The sequence below is a fragment of the Perca flavescens genome, chromosome 2 (assembly GCF_004354835.1).
Source record: "Perca flavescens isolate YP-PL-M2 chromosome 2, PFLA_1.0, whole genome shotgun sequence".
NCBI lineage: Eukaryota > Metazoa > Chordata > Actinopteri > Perciformes > Percidae > Perca > Perca flavescens.
The window spans coordinates 19647579-19673675 of NC_041332.1; the positions used below are offsets into that span (position 1 = coordinate 19647579).

At 40.2% G+C, this 26097-nt stretch overlaps 1 protein-coding gene across 1 annotated transcript in view; it reads right to left on the reverse strand.

Moving 5' to 3' along the window:
• The window catches only part of LOC114563211 (alpha-1,6-mannosylglycoprotein 6-beta-N-acetylglucosaminyltransferase B), a 117741-nt gene that overhangs the window by 4287 nt on the left and 87357 nt on the right, over positions 1–26097 (reverse strand). The window contains exons 9-16 of the mRNA XM_028590053.1: positions 16933–17064; positions 10414–10547; positions 8902–9032; positions 8227–8232; positions 6820–6975; positions 6452–6598; positions 5817–5933; positions 1092–1166 (exon numbers count right to left, since the gene is read on the reverse strand). Coding sequence (XP_028445854.1) covers positions 1092–1166; positions 5817–5933; positions 6452–6598; positions 6820–6975; positions 8227–8232; positions 8902–9032; positions 10414–10547; positions 16933–17064 — 898 coding nt within the window. The remainder of the gene's footprint in view (positions 1–1091; positions 1167–5816; positions 5934–6451; positions 6599–6819; positions 6976–8226; positions 8233–8901; positions 9033–10413; positions 10548–16932; positions 17065–26097) is intronic.

Sequence of the window (26097 nt, forward strand, 5' to 3'; positions counted from 1 at the left end):
ACGAGCGTTTGCCCCATGTTGGCTGAGTCCTGCAGTGGCGTGGGTTTGAATCCCACGTGCTGCTATTTGCTGCATGTCATCCCCCATCTCTCTCCCTCTTTCATGTCTATCCACTATCTCTACTACTAATAAAGAGAAAAGCTCCAAAAAATAATCTTAAAAATCAAAAAAAAGGAGCACCTTTCAACAAAAGGGCAATTCAAAAAGTTCAACTGTTTTACAAAGGAGTGAATAAAAAAAATATAAAAACATCCAAGAAATTGTGAGGGAAACTAAAAGAAGTTGCTAATTTAGCCAGCCTAAGCTGCTTCAGCATGCCAGTGCTGCTTTGGTGCAGTATATAAGTGAAATAAAAACACTAAAGAAAGGTTGACCAACTGTAAGCACTGGTCTCTATGTTAAATCTTGTGGCAAACAGATTTAACATAGTATTTAACCTTCTCCTATTTGTCTTTCAGCAGTATAAATGCTGTAGTAGCGGTTTCTGTATCCAAACAGGCTGCCAGTCAGGAGCAGATGAAGGGTTGTTGAGAGACACCTCTGCAGTTTGTCTGACATCTGCTGTGGGATTATATATATATATAAAAAAATCTTTCTTTCATTTCAGTCCTCCATCATCATCATGCTTATCTTACTTTTCCCTCCTCATTAGTGTCAGGAGACCTTCTGCTTTAGAGCTGGAGGGCAGATATGTGGTTTGTAATGAGAGTTAGCATGTAGATTAATCACAAGTCTACATACATGGAGCACAGAGATACTCGCACATGCACGCACACACGCACGCACACACACACACACACACACACACACACACACACACACACACACACACACACACACACAGTGTAGAAGTAGAGATACACAATATTCTGGGTGTAGAATTCACACAATGATGAAATATTGAGCAGAGTTGGGAGCTTGAAGGCTGGTAAAATTATTTTTTAGAGAGAGAGAGAGAGAGAGAGAGAGAGAGAGAGAGAGAGAGAGAGAGAGAGAGAGAGAGAAATAGCAACTAAAAGAGAGAATTTCTGCATGTGTGCGTTTTGTTCAGCGGTCTGGGCACATTTGTCTTGACGTGGATTGGACCTCACCTGATGCTGTATGTAGGCATGCACTCTCTCCAACATCCCCTCACAGGTGTATTCATAAGGCAGGTATGGCTCAACCTGAAAATGAAACACAGGAGCACACAGACACTGTCTACACCCCATTATTATTTCCATATTTTGCACATATCACAATGTACTTTTTGATGCTGTCATTTCATTGTTCACACTAATTGCAATACAGTTCTCTTCTCCTTGGTCATTTTTAGCAGATGACTGTTTCTATTGTCAGATTTCTGCGGGGCCTAATCACAGTATGTCACTGCTCAGAAACTCATTAGGCTTTATTTGCATACCAATAGATCATCCCCTGTTGTGATGTGCCGGTTTAATAACTAAAGCACACTTTTGATTGGCCTAATTAGAGATGAGTTGATAAAACACCAAACATATATATTCTTTTGTTCAATACACAAGAACAAACGGACACAAAACTTGATGAATGTAAAATAGTTCCAACTGCAGTGCTTGCATTAATACAAATTGAATTAGCTGGTGTAAAAAACTGCCGAAAAAAAACTGGAAATCTGCCACACTCTATAAAAATGTCAATTAAAGCTCCATGATTAACTTACAAGAATATGTTACAAAAGTGCAACAAATGGAAGACTTTTCTCCGCGTTTAAAGGCTAACAGCAGAGATTGAAGTGGCTTGTCTTAATGCCCTAATGCAAAAGACCTGCCTTTGTAAATTATACACGACTCACTAAATTGCATTTCCAATCTGAAATCAAAGCAGCCTGATGTTCAACCAAGTGTGAAATCAGACTTGGCCCATTTCAAGTGAAAATCACTTAGAAGCAAGTATGCAGGGATGATGCAATTTAAAAAAGTTACGCACACTGCAAATCTGATCAAAGCCTTATCTTAATCTACTTTGTAATCTGGAGCAGAAAGTAAACAGTTGCACAAGAGGGACAGACACACACGCTCCAACAATCTACTGTAACAGAGTTCCTCCTTTTAACAGAGTTCCTCCTTTTCTTTCTGTCACTTCTCTTTACCTAACCAGGCAAGGTGACTTACAGCATGTTCTCATTTATAGAAGCGGACTTTAGAAGAATTTTACAACAACAGTGCAAGCCACAAAAATGTATCACAAACCAAAGAAATTGCGGTTTCCTCAAAAAAAAAGGTTTAACTATCAAACGTTTATACAGCATGGAATAATAAACCATTATTTGGCCAAAGATTGTGCAAAGGTCTTGCACTGCAAACAACAGGACAAGGGAGAAAGACTGAAGGACAGAAACAGAGACAGAAAAGAGGAACAGAGTAAGGAAAGGGAATAACAAAACCAAGGATGAGAAAGAAAGCAAGACACAAGATAAAGAAAGGATTTATTGGAACCTGAGGACTTGTCAGCCAGCCAGAGATTGCTTTGTCCTGCATGACTGAACATGAGCCTGTGCACGCACACACACACACGCACATGTACACGCACACTAGAGTGCGGATTGGGCCGCATTTTTCTGTCCGAGCCCGGCCCGCGTCCGACAGAGCAGTAACCAAACCCGACCCGAGCCCGACAGGCATTAAGATATTTATGTCCGAGCCAGACCCGAGCCCAACACAGTTAAAATCTCATTTTTTTTCTTGTACTAATGACACATGTACTTTTGTTTGTGTGGAAAGCTTTTATTAAGCAGCTGTAGGAAGGCATTCGGAACTGTCAACAGATGAGCGCACACGGGGCAACAAGCGCATGTTAACACAGGCGCACACCTAAATAATAAGCTTTTTTAAATTTAAAATGTTTAATGCCTTATCACGCTGATGTGACCGAGCCCGACCCGAACATCATTTCTAAATATCTGTCCGAACCCGGCTCTGTTCGGGTATCCATCCAACGCACGTTATGTCATGGAATAGACAAACACACACACCCTGTGCGTGTGTGTATGTTTGAGTGCGTGTCTTGAAGTCAATGGCTGTAATGTGTGGGCGATCCCTATTTTCCACCAGGCGTGTCTGCGCTGTGTCCCAGAAGCGTGCGGAAGCGTTTCTCCACTCCGTTAAAGATACGTGCCAGGTCTATTTTAATGTGAGCTGCGGGGCGTTTGTACAGGAAGTGGAACAGCGAGAGCATCCAGTCAATTTATCAAAAGACACCCCCCAATATTGTATCTGTCTCCTCTACAGGACAATGGCAGAAAAGAGAAGGCATGTTTAGTTTAATTGCAGGACTGCTTGGATTAGAAGGTAGATACCAACTTAATAAACACGTGATTGTTCTTTCAAGTACTTGAAGAGACAATAAAATCTGCCAGTCGTGCAGGCAAGATGCTCCGCTTCGGAGACCCTCCTGGTGTGGTATGGCGCGTGACGGAGAACAGAACAAAACTGTGGCGCAGCTGGAACGCAGCGCAGACGCGCCTGGTAGAAAATAAGGATAATGGTAGGTGTCCATGTAGGCGTTTTTTTTTCACAGAAGGGCTTGCCTCACCTCCCAGCATTGCGCGCTAGTGGGCTTGCCAATAGCAGTCATCAGTTTCTCTTCACTGACCACTGACAAGCAAAGATAAAAGGCTACACCCTCCTACAACCCCGATGGCTGCACCTGATTGGACGAACGCGTCATGTGGCGATCTCTGCTCACGGGTTCCAAAACAGACAAACATGGCGGCTCGTTTGGAATACGATCTCTTATTTTTTACGAAAATAGTTCACGCTATTGAGAGGTGGCGAGCCAAGCTGCCCGCTCCTCATTTGCACAAATTAGCCTGGATTCCCTTTATGCAAATTGAGGAGCGGCTATTTGACAGCCCGCTTCTCCAAAGTCCCTGCAACACTACCAGAATGCATTGCACGGCTGTTCCCATAGAAGTGAATGAAAAGCGTGGAAATGACGCTGACGGTGGACACGTACTATGAGACTTTGTGTGCTGATATGCATACGCCTGACGATGCGTGTCTCTGCAATTGTGGTTGTGTGGTGTGATAAATGCAAGGAGAAGAATATTATCTGACTGTGTGTGTGTGTGTGTGTGTGTGTGTGTGTGTGTGTGTGTGTGTGTGTGTGTGTGTGTGTGCTAGGGCATTGTGCCTCCAGTGAAGGGTGAAGGGGTCTATCAGTTCTCTCAGTGGTCTGACAGTGCAGACGGAGACAGAGCAGTCAGCCAGGGCTGCTGAACTGTAGCTTGTCTGACAGCACAGACAAGATGCAGAGATGAGAGCACACACACACACACACACACACACACACACACACACACACACACACACACACACACACACACACACACACACACACACACACACACACACACACACACACACACACACACACACACACACAGTTCCTCTTATCTCCATGCACACCTTCTTATCTGCAAAAGGCCCAAACTATTACAGAATGTTAAATGGATCATGCAGACAGCTGTCTTCCTACTTCACATGATCTCTCAGTGCCCTTAATGCAGTTAAAAGTGATACTTTGCTGGAGCGTTACTGCAGATTTTTCTATGAAATACAATATGGAATTAGCTAGATGGCTTAAAAAATATGACAGGTAATGTCATTTGGCCACAGTATCATGATTTCTTTAGCTATAAACATCACTTTGTCAGATCTGAAAACAACTTCAAACCAGAGGAGAGTCAAGTTGCTGTAAAAGTATCTCGTATAAGCTTTGTGTTTGTAATGACACAAGACACATTTTTTTTGCAGTATCCATGTCTGCACGCACTGCCTGAGACAATGCTTTCTCTAGATAATTAAAGCCATGTCCAGAATAGTGATCTACTGCTTACAGTAATCTCTAATTCAAAGTATCAATTTCATGCACTTGATGCACCTGACATTTTTACATTTGTAAACATAATTAGTTTGAGATACAAAAGGTTTATGTTGTGTGCCTGGTTTTTGCACCCTAAAGTCTTCCAATTTAATGAGAACAGATAGCTTTTGAGACCATGCAGATGTTTAGTCGATCTAAAACTCCCTCTCAATCCTTTTGTCTGTCTGTATGTTCATCTCTCTCTCTCTATTCTTTTCCCATTTTCTTTGTCGTGCTGTCAAGAAAGATTTAATCTCCCCGGTTGACTCCTTAGTTAAACTTTCTCCCACTCTTGGCAATTCCTACATCCTCATATTTTCTGTCAGCCCACATTTCCTGCGTGGAAAAGTTCAGCACTCTGCAATATCAGACTGCTACCTACATACTGGCAAAGTCGCTCTGCAAAGTGCCACTGTGGCAAAGCTACTGTGCTGTTTGTCAAAGTATAAAAAACGCTTTATCAACTTCCAGTACTTTACTTTAACCTTATCACAGCTCCCTGATGGCAAAGGTAAACAAAAAACACAAACACTAGAAAACAGAACAAGGGCATCTATAAATCTAACCTTACTGAGTAAAATAATTGTGTTTTATTTTATGTCGCAAAATTGTGCCCTTTTTTAAATACAGTTTATCTTCTTATTTCATGCCGAACAGATTCACATCGGGATTTGATTGATAAGATCCCAGCTAGTATTCATATTCAAATCAACAATGATTTGTTGACATATCAGTGCAGAACACCTTTTCACATTTATGATTCAGACGACCATATTGACTGAAGGACAAGCTGAATGGATAGAAAAGGCTTTTCAGTTTCAATTTGAAGTCATTGCCTGACAGCTTAGCTGCATCAGAGAGAATGGAAAGTACCAGCATACAATATACATGTCTTGATTTCTTTCCCTGCTGCGCACAGTGGGTAAGAGTACCTTGGTCCTCATGATTTCCCTGATGGCAGAGTCGAACTCCAGGGAGTTGTTGTAGTCCACCGTCATGACGTGAGGTCTGCTGATGTACTGCTCTGCATATGGGTGCTGGGAGGACACCTACAGAAGACACACGCAGAACATACACTAAAAACTCTATGTGTCTAAACTAAATGTCTTAAAGGGTAATTGTGGGGAGCTACAACATCTTGCTTATTCTTAACCTTTCCCTACAGTAATGATGATGCTGTCATTAAATATGAAGTATTTTTTATTTTGTATTGTATTGAATGCATATCCAATACATATTTTACATGTCTAGTTTGACACATTTAGAGCAGAGCTAGAATATTAACAATAGCATTTCGACAATGTTCTTCTCAGGGCTATAAAAACTGCACTGGGCCGAAAGAAGGTACTGCAAGAATTGCTCCAAATAGCAACATAGATTGTGTTGTTCCAGCCTCTTATCAAGCACTAACATGTGCTGTCTGCACCTACAGTTTGTGCCAGTTCTTTTGAAAGATCTACTGAGGAATAAAGTTACATAGTAACTTGGCTGGTAGTGAAAACTGCAGTGGCCAAAATATCCTCCTCAGTGATTAATGGTGGGGGAGTAATGAACATAATGAGCGTACCTCTCTAGAAGTGGGCTTGCCTCTGAAAAACTCATGATTGAGTGAGCTGTGAGGCGGGTGGAACTTGGGCTGCAGGAAGATGCAGCCATTGGCTATTGCTTCAAGAGGGGCTGGGCCTTCGTAGGGGAAACCAAAGCCAATGAAGAGCTAGAAAACATTCAGGAATGTTATTTTGTAAATATGGTAATTATTAGCTTCAACATGTTTTTTAGATCAGTATTGTAATGTGTGTATACCAATATCTTTTTCTGGATAAATGTGAGTGTACTGTAAAAGACTTGAAGGTGAGATGCACTCAGAATGACACCAGCAGTGAAAATGCAACAGGATGTACATGTATGTAGGTAATATTTTCTTCACTGTCTTGCCTTGGCCTTGCGCAGAAGTTGCTGCAGCTCATGCTGGGGCAGCAGGCCGTGGTTCTTTACGAAGGCCGGGACCTCGGGAGGTCTCTGGGTCTCATAGTACACTGTGCCATGGACCTCCATGTACCTGTGGAGAATCTGCAGGAAACCTTCTTTACCCTGCTGGGATAGGAAGGGGAAAATAATAGGTTGGTGTGATTGAGGGCCAAGGGTTAAGAAAGGATATCACTTTAATTTACTTATAGCAGTGATTTTATCTCTGCTTATTTATCTACAGAGTGTAAGAGGAGAGAGCCAGAACACTGTCAATGTCATGGTTAACCACCAACCTGCATCAGTTAACAACCAAAACTGAAACATGTGAATGAAGCGTAACACTGAGCCAGGGTATTGACTTGCTCTCTGCTGTTGAGCAGCTTACTGTATCCCTGTGCTGTGGTGTGGCCCCCTGCAGCAGTAAATGGTGGCTGTAGTGATCAATAGCTTCCTCTGTGAGGATTTTACCAGCCAATTAGGAGATTAGCTCAAGCGCTAAGTGCAGCAGACAACATGAATTAGCAGAAGGGGAAACACGGGTGTGGAAGAGTGCAGATTCCATAACCTGCCCTTGCCTCTCTCTCTCTCTCTCTCTCTCTCTCTCTCTCTCTCTCCCTCTCTCGCTGCTAACTCTCTCAACATGCATTGGATTAGGACTGATAATAACAATGTTCTGCTGTGCTGGTTTTTATCCCTCACCTCATTTGTTGAAATGTTGATTTAAGAAAATTAACATGTGGAGTCCGATTTGCACGGCACAGGAAAGCATATTTGTTGAGCCTTAAATCCTTACTGTTGGGACGCCTGTCATGCTTTCTGTTCTCGATGTCACATAAGTTGTGTACAAAGAAAATGGTGGCACATTGACCACACACGATTCATGTAATTTTGAAAAAATGGGACCTTGATTTCAGACATAGGTAGACAAAAGCAAACCTCTAATTTGTCGCCGGCAAAGCACAAAATTATGAAATAACAGCTATAAATAAGGTGGGAGCGACTTCAGAAGACCAACACCATCATTAGCGTTACAGTGGCCACATTTGTCAAGTTATAAGAAATTGAACACAAAACTTACATCCTTTCAATGACTTTTCTTCTACATACATCACATCACTGGTGTACATAAAACTTGAAGAGTGATGGCTGTTCCTGTGATTGCTGCAGTGCATTTGAGTGCACTTGTGACCAGTAGCTTCCCATGAATCACTTTACTGGATCCAACCCTGACAATAAGTATGTTTGTATAAGTGCATGTGTCTATTCCTTGACTTGTTAACGGCTCAGAGTAATTTATGCTGCATGCTTTTTTGCATATGCGTAGGGTGTGAGATGTCCTGAGAAAAATATGTGGTAAAACTAACAGGCCCTTACCTGAAGCTAACGTGCATCCAGTCGGATTCACCACAAAAGAAAGAAAGACAGAAAGAAGAAAAGAGACAGAAACATAGGAAAATAAAATCAGACAAAAAGAATACAACAATGGGGTAAACAAAGAAGAGCGAGAAGACAAAAAATACACAATACTGTACATTTCCTGCCAACAACATCTTTACAATAATTTTAACAATGGAGGCACAACTGTGCTGCTCTACAATATGCAGAGGAACAGGCAGGCGGCTTTTGAGAGGAAAATTGCCTGTAAATTAAAGCTGTACAATTGTGGATATAGAGCCACATGAAGCTGAGCTGTAATAGTGCAAACAGCGGGGGTGTGAAAAATGCTGTCATTGGATTTTTCTGTTCACACTGCAGTATATTGTGGGGGGTATTGTGTGTCTGTGTGTGTATGTATCAACATTGAAAGAGACTGCTGTATGAGGAATTCAGAAGTAACCCCTTGTGCAAAACTCATCTTTCTGAATTAAACAGAAACATTTCCATGTATGTGTGTGTTTATGACATGTTTTTTTATGTGTATTTCATGGTTACCTACACATATATGTTAGTTTGTGTGTTTATTTTCTGTAGACTGTATACTTTGTCGCACTCCAGGAAATCCATTTACTTTGTACATGGAAACACTGAACAGAGAGTTGTTGTATGTACCTTCCACATGCTGGCCTCTTTACCGTACACTACGGCCATGTTGTTGACTTTGTTCTGCTGGATGCTTCTCTTCTCCGTCTCATTCAGCTCCTCCGAAACGAAGCCCATGAATGAGTTGTCTGGTGTGTGAGCTGAATTTGTGTGTGTGTGTGAGTGAGAGTGAGAGAGAGAGATAGAGTAGTAAAGTAAGGCAGGATAAGTAGTAAAGAGAGAGAAAACAATACAGATAGAGAGGAAAAAAGTTTCATTGTTACAGAGAGACGGTGAGAAAAGACAGAAAAAGAGCACTACATCCTTGTATTATAAATAGTGACTGTTATAAAGCCAGCTGCTGTTGGTTATGTGAGGCTGAGATGCAATACTAAGGTGAACTGAAATGGTTTCCCCAGTACTGAATTAAACTTAACATGATCAAAACAAACTAAATTCATGGTTTTACTTTTTACTGCATCCTCACAGTCCTTGACACATTTCTTTTCTGCAGTGTACATTCTTATATATTTCATAAAAGTAATAAATTGTGGCTCCTGCTGCTCTTTCTCATGAAATAGTTAAAGGTACCATGACATGGTGCTCTTTGGATGCTTTTATATAGACCTTAGTGGTCCCCTAATACTGTATCTATAATAATAAGGTGAAGGGTGGGGGTGTGGCCTTGACCAACTTCCACTTTGCTCGTTTGAAAGCCGTGATGTCTCTCTCTCATGGGTGGGCCAAATTCTCTGGGCGGGCAAAGCAGAGAAAGAGGAGGTAACCTTGCTCCTTATGACCTCATAAGGAGCAAGATTCCAGATCGGCCCATCTGAGCTTTCATTTTCTCAAAGTCAGAGCAGGATACCCAGGGCTTGGTTTACACCTATCACCATTTCTAGCCACTGGGGGACCATAGGCAGGCTGGGGGAACGCATATTAATGTTAAAAACTGAACTGTGGTTGTCTGCAGTAGGCCGCATTGACTTTATGATCCTGCTGTTGAGTGCCAACTATAGCTGACAGAGCATGACATTGTTGAGTAATGAATATGAGAGGAGAAGAGAGTTAAATAGTCGATGTTTTTAGTCAGGAGTAGTCAGGAGACAGACAACAACAAAGGCTTTGAAAACAGCAGATCAGACATATTGTGTAGCATTAAACAGAAAAAGAAAAGCAAACGTGATGAAGAACAGACATAGCTTGAAGCTGTAGTGTTGCTGAAAATAGCTGCATTAGACACATAACTCCAAATTAATGCGAACAAGCAGCCAAACCTGTCAAGGAAAGTGAAAACACTGTCAAAACTGGTGACAGATCTGTCTGAGTGTGTGACAGCTCAGAGTTTTGAAGTTATAAAATACAAATGCTTGTGTTTTACACGTTTAACAATACGATATGAGAGTAAAAAATGTTTGCAAATCCTATTTATAATGTGATGTGTAAATCAATATTATTCTGTAATATTCTGTAAAACAACCATTAGTATACTGACGGCATGTGTAGTGTATTACAGAAGGTGTTGTGAGGTTTTGCTCTTACGGAACATGGTCATGTACTGCCTGGCGTTGAGGTTCCAGTAGCCCCAGTTGGTCCGGTAGCCGTGCAGCGTTGCATACTCCTCATGATTGTAAGCTGGTTCCGTCCCAAATGTGTCAATCACTCGGATATGACATCTGTAAAGACAGCACAACCACTTTAAAACAAACCTATTCCTATTGTCTTCCAAGAAATATCAGGAATGGATTATTTCCCTTGTGTGTAATCATATGTAATTACAGCTATGTTATACAGTACAGTGATATCAAACATTCAATACCTGTTTATACACCAGTTATGAATGCTTCAGGATGGAGTTATAGTTGTTGACAGAATAATAACTAATTCTTTTTTTTTTAATTTGTTTAATAATAATAAAAAAGAATAAAAATAATAAGCACTTAAAATGTCCGTTTATTTGCTTGCAAGTGCATTATCAAGTGTTAGAAACCACCAGTAATTAGTATAAAAGTGTTTATATACGACAAATAAATGGTATGGAAACCACATAAATAAAAATGATGCTTCTTCATCTTGTGTATTTATATTTACTCATTTCATTACCGATATTTAGGCCATCACTACATAATATTAAGTCATTTGTGTGTCTTGTGCTTCACTTTATCGCTGTCTTATCTTCTGTGAAGTTTGTGAATGCCTTGCATTAATTGCAATTTTATGAGTAATAGGCACATTTTTTAGGTGCTGCTGAGAAACTAAAGAATCTTGAATCTGCATCACAGCATTATCATTTATTTTCTGAGCTTGGTGACCTCAGACAAATCTGAGCTCTGCCTCACTTGCAGGATATGCATGGAGGCTTGTGCCAGGTGCTGACTATTACATGATAGGTTGGGACAAACTGAATACAAGGTGCAGCACAAATCTTACATTTTCAAGTTAGTAAATCTGGCCCTGTGTGGTAAATCACTATGTCTCCAGCTTTGACAAGAGGCTTAATGACAGAAAACTACTAACAGCACAAAACAGTTACAATATTTAGCACAACAGAACACATAATTACATATTTGCAGGTTTGTATAATGAAGAAAAATTACAAGAATAAAGGTGTTCCAGGTGAAAGCTTAGTAGCATAGCACTAAAGCACCGAGCCTGTGCATCAACACACACATACACAGACAGACACACATACATACATACAGACAGACAGACAGACAGACATGCAGACATACACAGACACACACGCAGACACACAGACACAGACACAGACACAGACACATATACACACACACACACACACACACACACACACACACACACACACACACACACACACACACACACACACACACACACACATCCTTGATCTGTGTGATGAACATGTAATTAGAGATGGGTACAGCAATAGTGATTGTACATGTGAGAGTCTTGAAGTACTACTGATGCCATGAGTTGTCTCAGTCACGTGAACCTTGCATTTCACATCACAGCAGCCCCTCGAGAGACTTCTGATCACAGAGGTTTGCAATCACTCGAATACAACATGTCATATTGCTATTCTGTTTTATGGTCTGTTAAAGCTGCTCACAGTGGAGAAATTGGTTTCCTTGTCTGTTCAATTATGGATTTCTGACTGTATACTTGTGGTACATTGGTGTAAATGGTGAGTCAGAAAAACAATCTTGGACTTTGATTCTTACAGCTTTTCTGACAGCTATGAAAATGTTACATTCCTGTATTATAGTTGCACTGCAAATATCTGAATGTTTTCTACAATCAAGGCACTTATCCCCTCAAATGAATAAGGTCATCAACGTCTTGTATCTCACCTACTTGCAAACAATCAAAATTGCTGGCTCTCTAACTTTCAATGTCCATAATTTCCTAGAACATCATTTACTTTTGTATTCAGGCATCTGCCACACTTAAAGACAGGGGGTTTGGTTGATTGTTAATATATTTTCACAAAATTTTGAGTCTTGATAGAGACAAGGTGACACCTCGGTCTAGTTTGACACTTCTTCGATATTTCTGTCAATGACTGCAGCACCCAAGAGGTCAACCAATACATCAACAGTGATATATCTCAGAAAGGAGCTCTTAAAAATGGTCCTATCTGCAAAAGAGTCAAACAAACATGGTTTGAGGCACTAAGGATGAGATTCTGCTGAAAATGTGTGTCTATTTGAAAGGGTCACAGAAAGCTGACAACGAATTATTAATACATTTAAGTTTCACTTGTCTCTGCCCTGTCTCATTCCTCCCTCTCTCCAACCTGCGCTATCACATTTCGCCAGCTCTGAAACGGTGAAAATGTTTCTGCCAACCGATAAGCGGTCCCAAAGGGGAGGGAAAAAAGGAGTGGAAGAAGAGGGGATAAGCGGAGGAGTAGCTGAGCTGAATATCTATCCGGAGATCAGAGTATGGGGCTAATCTGGGTTAAACGGCTGCTCAGCAAGGCTCAACAATACTCTGGGGTGAGAAGGGAATATGGCAGGGTGGTGTGTCATCACCCACAGTTTCAGCTTCAGCTTTAGGGGCGTAAGACAAACCAAAATATGACTGGACAACAACAGACATTTTAATTTTAAGCAGTATTTTTTTTTATTATGCTTCACCCAGCCCAATGATCAGTTCAATAATTTTTTTCTCTCCAGATAACCATGCCCGTCAGCAGAGCATTTGTAACAGCACGCCACCCCTAACGCAGCGGTAGTGTGAGATACTAGATAATCCTTCACTGCTTGAGTGAAAGCATTATATGCTGATGGCGCCAGTTTACTAACCTGACGCGCAGAGGTGTCAAGTAACGAAGTACAAATACTTCGTTACCTTACTTAAGTAGAAATTTTGGGTATCTATACTTTACTGGAGTAATTATTTTACAGCATACTTTTTACTTCTACTCCTTACATTTTCACGCAATTATCTGTACTTTCTACTCCCTACATTTTAAAAATAGCCTCGTTACTCATATTTCAGTTCGGCTTGTTTTCATTCCGGCTCGTCATCGTTAAAAAAAACACACACAAAAAACTTAACCAAATCGCTCCATCCGGAGAGAGTGAATTTGATTGTGGTTGGATAAGAAGTATAAACATAGCTATTCCGACACCCTATTGGTTTTTACGCGATCCATAACACCTGTACAGACCCGGTGCTAATACGCCACCGGTGCCTTAATGACCGTTATCTACCGGACCGAATAGCAACACGGATTTCGGTGCCTTAGGTGCCTGCGCGATGCTCCAAAAACGGACGTTAGAGGGAACTGAACATCGCCGCACGGGACGCTAGTCAACACTACAGTTGGAAGCAGGTTAGCATAGCGTTAGCTAGAAGATGGAGTAAACATGATAAAATGCTGAGAGCTAAACGATGTAAAAGTGTGTCTATATTTCACTGGAGAGGAGTCTGACACCAGACTGTAGCTGCCGTTGTCTGAAAAACACAGAAGAGATGTAGCCTACGTGTCACCTTTTTCAGCCCTTCTGAGTTTGCAGGTATGATTTTAATATACTGTAACATTATTATAGTCATATGATTTTGATTTTGACAAACAGAGGCAAAACCTCCTTGGCGGAAGTATATTTTTATGTTTTAATTTAAATTGAAAGCGGGGTCATTGTTAGTTGGGGAAAACTCTTAATTGGAAAGAAGCCCAAGAACATGCCAGGGATTAAATTAATTATATCAGAGGAGCTGTTAAAATGTTGCCAAGTGACCTAAAAGTAATTCCCTTGATTGACAGACTACAGTAGATGTTCTTTTATAGTATGTGTCCAACATCTTGGACTAATGAAACCCTTTGGAACTAATTTTAAAATAATAACATATTTAACATATCAAGCTAATAACAATGCTTTTTTCTGTACCAAAATCAAAACAAACAACCAGATACTGATAACTCAAAGAAAACTGCTCTTTTGCTAAAAGTTAGTGATGTGTCCCCAAAGGCTCCAGGGAAGCACAGGTCATCTAGCTCGTCTTGTGTCTTAGTAAGGAGTTTTTTTCTTTCTATCTATCAGAGCAGTAAATACAGCATGCAGAGGAAATCAATATGCTAGTCCTATTATCAGATGAGTTGGTGTGATTTAGGACTATCTCTTATCGGCTTTCAGCATCTTTAACGGCAGCACAGATGCACTTACACCCCTTACAACCGCGCACAATCACACAAACACAACAACACTCTGAACAGGACAGCATCGTGTTGTCCAGGCATAATAAATGAATGTGGATGTCGGTGGGAACATAAAACAAAAGTAATTAAAGGGAGCTGAAGGGCCCCAAAGCTCAGAGCACTTGATTAATGATGTCTTTCAGCACACAGAGCTCAACTAGCCCGGTCTAGCCTGACGAAGCAAGAGAGAAAAAAAGAGAAAGAGAGAGAGAGAGAGAGAGAGAGAGAGAGAGAGAGAGAGAGAGAGAGGCAGAGGCAGAGGGAGAGAGACACTGGGATACAGTGAGGCAAATAGGTATGTCATTTACCTGTCCTAAACTAGTGGAATTGTGGGTTAAGATAAATGGATGAAGAGGTTAGGCACGAATGGCTGATGAATACAAAATAAAGTTAAATATAAGAGAGGGAAACTATAGAAACAAGTGTAGTTTTCTTGCTTAGATCAATACAGATTACTGGTGAATGTTACATGTCATACAGCTGACTAAATTTGAGTGAATTCTTTAAAACTTGTAGTGTGTTAATAATTCTGCCTTTGACCAAATAATTGAATATCCTGGGCATTCTTCTTCACATATTTGAAATCAGTGAAGCGCATCCTCTTGTGAAAGTGAGGATAGATGTTCCTCTTTCATCCAAATTGCTGAAACATTCAGATAATTCCCTTAGCGCGAGCTTCTGGGCGAACAAAAGAACGTCTCTTACAAACACTAAAAGTCACATTCTGTTAGGGAAAGCAGAAATCAAGACTCCATGTGGTAATGATGGAGCGGGAGGACTGCTGACCTCAGCAAGCAATTAGGTACAGACTGCTAGCTGACTGGCATCTTGTCTGGGGGAATTGTGGGATTGTGTGTGTGTGACAAATTATGAGAAAGAAAGACAGCAAAACAGGTTGTGTGCTGGGAAGATAGCTCCCCAACCCACTCGTAATGCATTTCTCTCTCTCATAATTGGATTTTAAAAATAAATGGAACAGTCCTTTATATGTGGTGTCAGGTTGACTCTAGACACGTTCCACTCCTCTTTTTTTGTGGTATCTCTTTCTCTGTTCTCTCTTTTCTCTTTTCTTTGTTGCCATCTCTCCTTACACTTTTACTGTTGTATCTCTTCATTTTTCTGTTTCGCTTTCACTTGGCCTCCTACTCACACATGCCCTCTCCTCTTTTATCTTTCAGTGTTGCTTCTTTACGCTGGGAGCAAGAACAAGGAAAGCAAAATGTCAATTGCTGCAAGCACATACAGGGAGTAGACAGAGATGCCAATTTATTGGACCAGGGAAGATGAGTGAGACAGAGGGGGGTGGCTGCAAGCTGTTTTTAAGGGGCTGAAGAGGACAAGGCTCAAGCTGGACTTTCAATCTTATGTGTTTCTGAGACAACAACACAGACCTCTTTAGATAATATGAGCTTGTGTTGCTGTGCTCTGCAGGGTTGTGCAGCTGGTGTTTTTTTTCAAACACTTCTTGTTTTAGGTATTACTTTACTATTTTATTGCTTTTATCTCATGACTGTCATGGCCTAGTTTCCAAGTTGTTCCGTCTTTGTAGCAATGCCAAAAGACATTAAGCGTTTGTAACAGCACAAAAAAGCCTCTCATCTTTTTACCATCTCACTAATCTTTCTTCTCTTTCATAAGGCAGATGTCTCCTGTTTTTTTTCCGGTCTTCCTGTGTCTTCTTCTTCTGTGTTTAATGGCCACCCTGCTGCTGACAGTGAACCTGAGTGCATTAAAACAGCTATAATAAGCTGTAGAAACAGGGTTTGATTGGAAATCGGTCAACACACAAACTGATGTACGTGTCCCAATGTGCATGCATGTTGTGTTGTCATTTTCTCATATGCCTCCAATCTACTACTTGTGATATTTATATTATTCTTGCTGTGAAGAGTAATGGTGCATGACAGGTTGAGCAGTGCAACTTAGTCTGTGTGCGTTGTGAAGTTGTTTCATTACATCACAACATGCAAAATCATGTGTTTGACATATTGTGCATTTGGAGGTATTTAACTGGATGAGAATGAGTGGTTAGAGGGAGGCAGTATATGTGTGCATGTGTGCGTGCAGGAGTGTGTTTCTGATAGACAGAATGTGTGAATTTAACAAGCTGAATGAGTTACAGTCAGACATCTGGACAGAGACATGAACTTCTTATTACCAGCAATAATAAATCGATAAACACAGCCAATAAACGTACCTGCTGGCCAGGAAAATTGCTGACACACACACACACACACACACACACACACACACACACACACACACACACACACACACACACACACACACACACACACACACACACACACACACACACACACACACACACACACACACACACACACACACACACACACACACAATGCACAACCACTAACTTGTGTTTCTTGAGTGAGAGCCCCATGTGTTGCTTCATCTGCTGCATGCCGTGGTAGTCAGTGTAGATGAGGTCAAAGGGCAGTGGGCCAGTCAGTGGGCAACTGCCTCTGCCTGGGGGCACACCGAGGAACCTGCAACACACAAAACAGATTTTAGACAAGCGGAGAAACATAACCGAGAAGATTCACTCCAAAAATACTGTAAGCACATGGACTGCACTTCAGAGCATCCAATCATTCATTGTTGACTTGGACAAAAATATTTTGGTTTTGTTACAGAAAGTAACGGTAAAGAGAAGGTGAACATACAGTACAGCAGTGTTCAGAGTCAAATGCATTCATGGATGACTGAAATGTGGGTTTCACCTTTTTTTTTATATAAAAAAAAGCTTTGGATTTACTTCTTTTTTATTGTTACCTCCTTTTCTGGGATATTGATATGCAGTAAAAACCTACCAGTGAAAGGACAGGACTTTTATTTTATTTTAATTCATCCATTTATTGTGAAAATATGTATTAGTCCTCTACTATTGTCTGTTGCGAGGTGGCAAGTTTTCTATTGCTTGTTTACATAATTGTGGAAGTCACACGAGTCAACTTTTACCAGTGTATTATATCATCACTAGTCATCTGTCAGCCCCAACTCTAATAATAGAGAGCCACATTCAGCAGCTAATTAGCAAGAGTCCACATTATCATGAATTAATGAGTAATCAGGTATAGGCCATTTTTACAGTATATTTAATTTAGATGTGGTGACTTTTTCTTTATTAAAATATGAACCTCAAATGTGATACTGTAAGGATTTTCTCTAAAGTTTGAAATAGTTTGTAGAGTAGGGATATATTCTCAGTGCACTGCATTTTTTATGGACTTAATAGCCTAATTATGTTCTCAATTAATACCCTTTTCTGAAAAATATGTAGTGGGCTAGTTTCCATCTTGCTTACTGTCGTACTGTTGTGTAAAACATTCTAAAATACAGAGATGTAAAGCTGCATTTGGTGTGCATTCATCCTGTACTGTACAGTGACGTTCTCTCTGCACCACTTAACTTCTATGCCTTCTGGCATCTGAATGCATTTTAATCTGACCACATGGTTTATAGGTTAATTGGCTCAGCTGGCTCTAAGTTTGATGCTTATAACATAAGAATATAATAAGCCAACATGTCTAATTTTGTGCATTGTGTTCAACCATGCTAGCGGCGTGGCTCCAAACAATACTAGTCTGTTGGTCGGTCCACCACTTAGGAAACAAAAATAATATAAGTGTTGGATAGATTGCCGGTCATCTGGAAAACAGGGAGTGCTGAATTACACATCTCCATCAGCAGAAGAACTGAGTGGTTAGCATGAGTAGTTGAATCGGCAAAGAACGCCAGCTACAGAGACTAAACTTCATCAGCAGAAAATCCTGTCTGATTGACAGTTGATATCTGAGAGGTTTACTCGAAAGAATCGTACCAGAGGTAACCATTTTCAGAATGCATGCACCTTTAAGAAACCAAAGGAGCTGTCGCCCTGGAGCTGTTAATCTCAACCTGCTGAGCTACGCATCAACACAAGTGAGAGAAACAGACTGTGAAGATGGCAGCATCAGCCAGAGCTGGAGCACAGCAACACAATAAACTGTTGTAGTCAGGCTTGTGGGAACTCCTTGCAATATGCACCAGCATTACAAAGACCACCAGCATGCCCTTCAAAAATCTGGGTGACTGCATTAGAAAGTAAACCAACAAGGTGATGATGGGAAATAATCAAATTCCAATCACTGTTGACATCTCCCCTTGCTTTGGCGAGGTTCAAAATCTAATTCCCTGGAGTGAAGGAAAAAACACAAAAATAGTATTTTGATTGAAAGTTGAATTAAAGTGTGTTTGTTGATCAGATAGTATCTTAAGGGTTTTGCGATCAAAGTCAAGCTAGGGTGTACAGGGGAAGTCTTTGGCAAAATATAATTCAAACAAACAGGATGAACAGAGCTGAATGCATAATGACCAGACTGAATTGAACCTTACAGCATCAACATCAGTGACAACCACAACAAATGGCAAATGTATGGAGGGAGAGAGCAAGTAGAAAGAGAGATAACCTGAGGTGTTGAGGGTGTGTGTGTGTGTGGGTGTGGGTGTCAGATGCCTAACTGTAAGTGCTTGTGTGTGTATGATGTATACTTGCTGTCTTGTGAGATCCAAATGTCTGCCTGTCTGTCTATTGATATATACACTCCTATACACACATACACACACACACACACACACACACACACACACACACACACACACACACACACACACACACACACAGGGAAGAGATGTTATTTGTGTTATAGTGTTAGATGTACTGTGTCCAGTTTCACATCCTTTTTGACTCAGTTTCAACTTATTGATCGACTGAGGGCCTCTCTTGTTACCGTGCTGACAGACCTGCTATTGGATATCTGACCTTTGAGTGGTCTGCTAGCCCTTACTTAGCTATTATTTCTTTGACAGATAAGGTCAGAGGCTAATGGAGACTGCAATGCAATTTGTACCCCCCGTGAGTTTCATCTTGCTATGCCAGTTTTACAATTGAGTCTTTTTGGCTGCACTTCTTGTCCAAAGGGTCATTTGATAGTGTTGCGAGGCAGCACTTACATGAGCTCTGCTGGCAGCTGTTAACCACCACAGGACAGCAGTGAAAACACACTGATAAAAGAGTTGTTTGATGTAGTGGACTGAAGTGAAAAATTAAAAATGTGGTAAACCAACAACTGCAGTGTGTGGTTTCTACACATGAGGGTACGGGGTGTTTTTGTCTGGTGTACTAAGATGAATGACTACTGTAACTGGTAGCAATGTGACAAAATAATCTTAACTCAAGGTCCAGTTACTAGCTTTTTCTGGAGTTTTGAACTGCATTTCTTTGTGTAGACTTGAAGAGATGTGCATGGTTGAAATCTAGTAAATGGAGGTTTAGCCTATTTAAACTTTCCACAGAAGACAAAACTAAAAACCATGTGGGTGCTTCATGAAACATAACTGTCAAGAATGAATTAAATGTGACTAAGGCAGACAGCATACAGGGATGTGAATACAACTTAGCATCTAAAACAAATCTCAAAACGCATGTCTGAAATTCATTCAAAATCTTTTTCAGGTTAAAATTAGTGTTCTTACTTTTCATCAAGTAAAACTGAATATTTAACTAAAACGTATTTTGTCAAAAGACTATAACTCATCAAACATGTGCAGATATACCGTTTTTAGTTTAACAAAATTTTTTTTAGGATTGGTTCACATTGTTTTTAAGTATGTCTTCAAAAACTCATTCCATGAATATTTTTATATCATGTCCATATATCCATAATTGTTTCTCCTGTCCATATGCCTGTGACAAGATCCCTTTCTAATGGGACCACAATATAAGTGATGGGGGACAAAATCCACAGTCCTTGTTGTGAAACTATCCTTTAGGTTTATTTACAAAAACTTTACATCTCTTATATTTTCCACCCACAGCGGGCACTGTAATCCCCAAGGGGGTAAGCTTCGCTTCAGAACGCGAACCTACAATGGCGCCATTTTGTTGCTACAAAACGATCACCTCTTGATAGCATTCCACTGACCGCCTTTTTTTTTTTTTACGTCACTTGACTGTGAATAACTTTACATCTTAATTATATATTTATATATTATTTCTAAAGAAACACGACAATGTATAAAAGGCTCCATTACCTTGTACCTCACGTTATGGCTCCGTAGCAGACGTTTTTGTAAAAATAGGCTAACGATTGTGTCATAACCAAGTGACGTACTGTCGCACAGTAGAGGAATTACCGTATAGTACAGGAGAAGCTCGCAGGCAGTTTAGACTTACATTAGCTGTTTAGGTTTAATTACTAATGTTAACTAGCATGTTAGTTAGCAATAATTAGCCTGTGCTTATGTTATCTCCTTACATATACCTACACTCTCCGTCTCTATAAGATTGGGAAAGATTGAGATTTCTCTTGTCACAGCTACCAGAAGACTTACAACTTTCAGACACGTTGCTCACGTCACATTTACAATGTCTCTGTCCGTTGGAGGCTGCACAGTAAAGCAAGAGATCACCGGAAAAGTGCTTCTAATAGCCAAGGGGGTAAGCTTCGCTTCAGAACTCGAGCCATCTATGGCGCCATTTTGTTGCTAACTGGCCATCACCTCCTGTTAGCATTCCACTGACCGCCATTTTTTTTTTACGTCACTTGACTGCGAATATCTTTACATCAGAAATGTTTGAAGACTCTATTTGTCCGTTGTTTAGTTCCAAAGAAACACGACAATGTATAAAAGGCTTCATTACCTTGTACCTCACGTTATGGCTCCGTAGCAGACGTTTTTGTAAAAATAAGCTAACGATTGTGTCATAACCAAGTGACTTACTGTCGCATAGTAGAGGAATTACCGTATAGTACAGGAGAAGCTCGCAGGCAGTTTCGACTTACATGAGCTGTTTAGGTTTAATTACTAATGTTAACTAGCATGTTAATTAGCAATAATTAGCCTGTGCCCATGTTATCTCCTTACATACACCTACAGTCTCCGTATCTGTAAGATTGAGAATGATTGAGATTTCTCTTGGCACAGCTACCAGAAGACTTACAACTTTCAGACATGTTGCACACGTCACATTCTCTCAGTTGGAGGCTGCGCAGTAAAGCTGGCCATCACTGGAAAAGTGCTTCTAATAGCCTTCACTGGTCTCCGTCCAGAGCAACGGGGTCTATTGGTCCATTATATAGTGTCTATGCTAATAGCCTTCACTGGTCTCCGTCCAGAGCAACGGGGTCTATTGGTCCATTATATATATGTCAATGGTAATCCCTAGGTTTTAAAATCACAACTGTAATGTTGCCTGCATACAGCATTTTAGAGGCTACCAGACTCCTTACTGTAAATCGAGAAAGAGGGAAGCTACACTGTCCCAAAACAAAACACAGAGTTACTGCATTTCAAATCTAAATGAACTAATTTCTTATAAAGCTTTGGAGAAAACACATCAACAGGTGCTTACAAGGCCTCACCACAAGGGCTTTCTTGCTTGACATAATCATTATACCTAAAAGATCTATGTGCTAAACTGTTCTCTTAAAAATGAAAGCTGAAGGTCAGAAATGAACTCTCTCTCGGATGTGAAATGAAGAGAGGGCAACACTGAAGATTGGAGTAGGAGAGGAAGAAAAGGTTTAATGGGACGATAAGGAGGGAGAAAATGAAGTATGAATGTCTTTGGATGAAGCCTGGGAGTGTTCCTGTGACCATGTTTTCATCCAAGGTTTGACAATGAGCATACTATATACTTAATATCCGTTCCAGTGCAGCCTTTCCAGATTGTCGTACTCTTTGTCCTCCCAGATTGCATATGCTCACTTTTTTTCTTCCATAATAGAACACCTACAGCCACAGTTCCTCACTCCTCCCATCCTGTGAAAACCTCATGACTTTGGACTCGAAGGTTGGGAAGTGTGAAGATGAGAAAAGGCTCAGAGCAGCCTCGGCCACACACTGACCCCTGTCAGTACTTTCAAAATGTGGATAATAAAACTCTGGACATGCTTTGTTTTTTATTGTATCAAGGTATTCAATAAAAGCAGTTTCATTGTATTTGTGATTTAACAGAAATTTGTTTACTTTGATGTTTTCTGCTACTGCAGTCTTTAAGTCTAGGAATAACACACATTAGCATACAAGGGGTGATAATGTCATTCTAACAGAATGAGCTCAAACTGCTTGTTTCAATTAAATAAATAAATACTCTTAAAACCCAGAAAAGAAGCTGTGCTTTAGGGATGTGGAGTTAAGGTGTCAATCAGTGCTTGCGTTTATGTCAATGCATCGACATATTGGCACTATTGACAACATAAAAATATCCAATAAGGACGACATGTTGAGGCTGAATTAATTTTCATATTAAATAAATTCAAATATACCCTCATCAACGCTTTGTATCACACACCCAATCAATCACATACACACATTCAGAGTTCCATCTTAAGCAGAAAAAAAGCTGTAATTCATGATGATAGCTACACCTTCTGTGGTTATTCATTGTGGAAAGCCAGCAATAACACAATATGTACAATCCATTTTCATTGTGCAGTGCTGCAGCTCAGTGAGGCCTTTTGTTTGCCTGCAGATGTCACCCCGTCTGTCTGTCTGTCTGTCTGTCTGTCTGTGTCTGTCTGTCTGTCTGTCTGTCTGTCTGTCTATCTGTCTGTCTGTCATAACAGAGAGGAGGGGGACAATGAGGCCAGTAAGAAAAAGCTTGGATAATTCCATAATGCAAACTGGGATTCAAAACAATAAAAAGAGAGACAGACAGTAAAGAAAGAACGAAAAAACACAGATCATAATGTACCAACAGCTGAGAAAACAGTAGCACGACAGAATACAAGCAGCTCCTTGGTATTTCATTTTCCATCAGCAGCACGTTTCTCTCATTCTTTTCCTCTAATCCCTCTCTTTTGGTAGCTGTTCAACCATAGCATATAGGCCAAGAGAGAAAATGAGTTGTTTATTCTTGAAATAGTCTCATTTTTCTCTCTCTTTTGTTAAGGAACGCTGAAGGACAATTTGGCTGATTGAAAAAAACTACACTGAATACCTGACCTCTGTATGGTTTATTTTTTACAAAGCCTAACTAAACCAGCTGTGCATTGAATTCACCCTTTGATAGATGTTGGTACATTATCAACGCCCTGCTCACACCTTGTACAGGACAATTCAATGGCATGCAACTAAATTGGGATGCACTGCTAATTGGACACACTGTCCCTGTGTTAGAAACAGACAATGTCAGACTTGTTACAAACAATCAAAGAAAACAGGTGTTGAAACAGACTTTAAAATGAATTGAAGAACATTTTCAAAATAATCATCATATGTTGATATTCAGCCTTCCAAAGCCGTAGTTTTATATTCAGTCCTCAATAATCTTTCAGATTTTTAACACTGAAGTATGAAGTCAAAACTAGAGCTGCAATTTGGCAGCGTGCGATGCACGTTTGTATTGGAACAGTTTACAGTATGTACAGTTACCTAAGTACAAATTTGAGGTTTGTACTTTGAGTATTTCCATTCTATGCTACTTCTACTCCACTACATCTCAGGAGGGATATATTGTACGTTTTACTCCACTAAATTTGTCTGACTTCTGAGATTTAAATTTCTCATCCCCTTCCTATCCAGTGAAAACTTGTATCTCCAAATGTGGTGGTCTTGATTTGTACATTTATCTGATAAACTGAAGGATTAAAATTATTATTAACCTTAAACAACTACAGCAGCAAAATGAAACATTCACACAATTGCAGCAGTAACATTAATTAATTAACTGACAGGGAGCATTTCCTGCATAATGGGAACAGCTTTTACTTTGAATACTTTAAGTACATTTTGCTTATAATACTTACATTTACTTTTAAGATTTTGAATGCAGGACCTTTACTTATAGTGGAGTATATTCAGAGTGTGTTATTGCTACTTTTACTTAAGTAAAGGTTCGGAATACTTCTTCTACCCTTGCTTGCTGCATCTGTTTCCTACATACAGATGTTGGCACAATTTTAAAGGAATTTAGAATGTTTAATCTGAAAATGTGGCTGTGAAAAATTAGCTATGGTTTGCAAATAAACATTTTAAATGTTTACTGTAATTGAAAGACTCAATATTGGGAAAAAAAATAATAGAAAGCCAGTTAAGAAATCACAGCATTAAACCGAGTATAAAATCAAGCTACAGTATATCATTAAAAAATCCAGTTATATTTGCAGCTCAACCTTTGATACACATAGAATAGAGTCATACAGCAAATACTGTAGTGCGTATCAACATTAAACGGATCAACTCCTTACTGTAGATGTATGAATGCTGGCATGCAGAATAGACCCTGTTCAGAGGTTCAAAACAGACATCAGTGATACACACACTGACACACACACTTAGGATGGCAGCTATCCCAGACACAATTCAAGTGCCATGCAGGGCCACACAGGAGTCCAATTACCCAAGGTTCTCCTGTCTCTTGGCTGGCATCTGGTCAACAAGCCCTCGGAATGAACACACACAGGAAATGAAATGCCATGGAGTAAAAGAATACAAGGGTGAAGGAGGGCAGGGGAACAGCACACCAATTAATGTTTCCTTTGAAATATCTATTTACTATCGAGAGGGTTCAGAATCTATAAAGCCTGTTTAAACAAACCACTTCATATAGTACATGTTATGGTCCAGTGCTCCTGACACCCTTTCAGAAGGGCAATGTCCACTGCTGACCAAACAAAATCTGGCCAAATTGGAAAGACAAATACATATGGAGGAAGTTTACAGCTGTGAGGCTCAGCCTGTGGATGATCATAGTGTATTATCTTTAACAAAATTGTGTCGTCCAAATTAAAAATTTAAAGAATATTGTAATGTTAAACTACAAAACATATTGTCTGAAATGCGGCATTGAATGCTTTTGAGAATTCTATTTGAGATTTTTTCACATTTTGCCATCTTGTGATATACAGTAGACTGATATAAGCAAATATTCCCATTATCATCATAACATTACAGTAATTTCAACCATATGAATAGGGTTGGGTACCGAAACCCGGTTCCACTATGGAACCAGTTCCTACGCAAATGGTAGTATTCGGACCGGATTAGAACGCAAATTTCGGTTCCTCATTTCAGTTCCACTTAATGTGTCGACTAAAATATTTTCCCTCTGTCGCTTCGGACAGCGGCAGACTCTTGCCCGCTCGCGGTGTGAAGTGCGTGTCCGCGCTATTCTCCGACATGCACTCTACAATCACTGCTGATAGACGGCTTTTTGTACACGCTCGGACGTAAAAATATCACACTTTCTCTGTAGTCTACCATTAGCTTGCTATCTTAAATGTAGGCTACTTTTAAAATGCCATATTTTCCCTCTGGGTTCACCAAAACGGACAGCCTCCCCAAATTGTCTGCCCTTTCAAAGTCATACCTGTGTGTACAGGCCTCTTGGACACCATCTGAGAGAGTTTTCTCCTGTGCAGGACATGCCATAAGTCAGGAGAGGTGTCGTATCTTGCCAGAGAAGGCAAATATGGTCATTTTTCTGCAAAGGAACTGCTAAAGTTTGAAGCTTGTTGAGTTAGCATACCAACTCA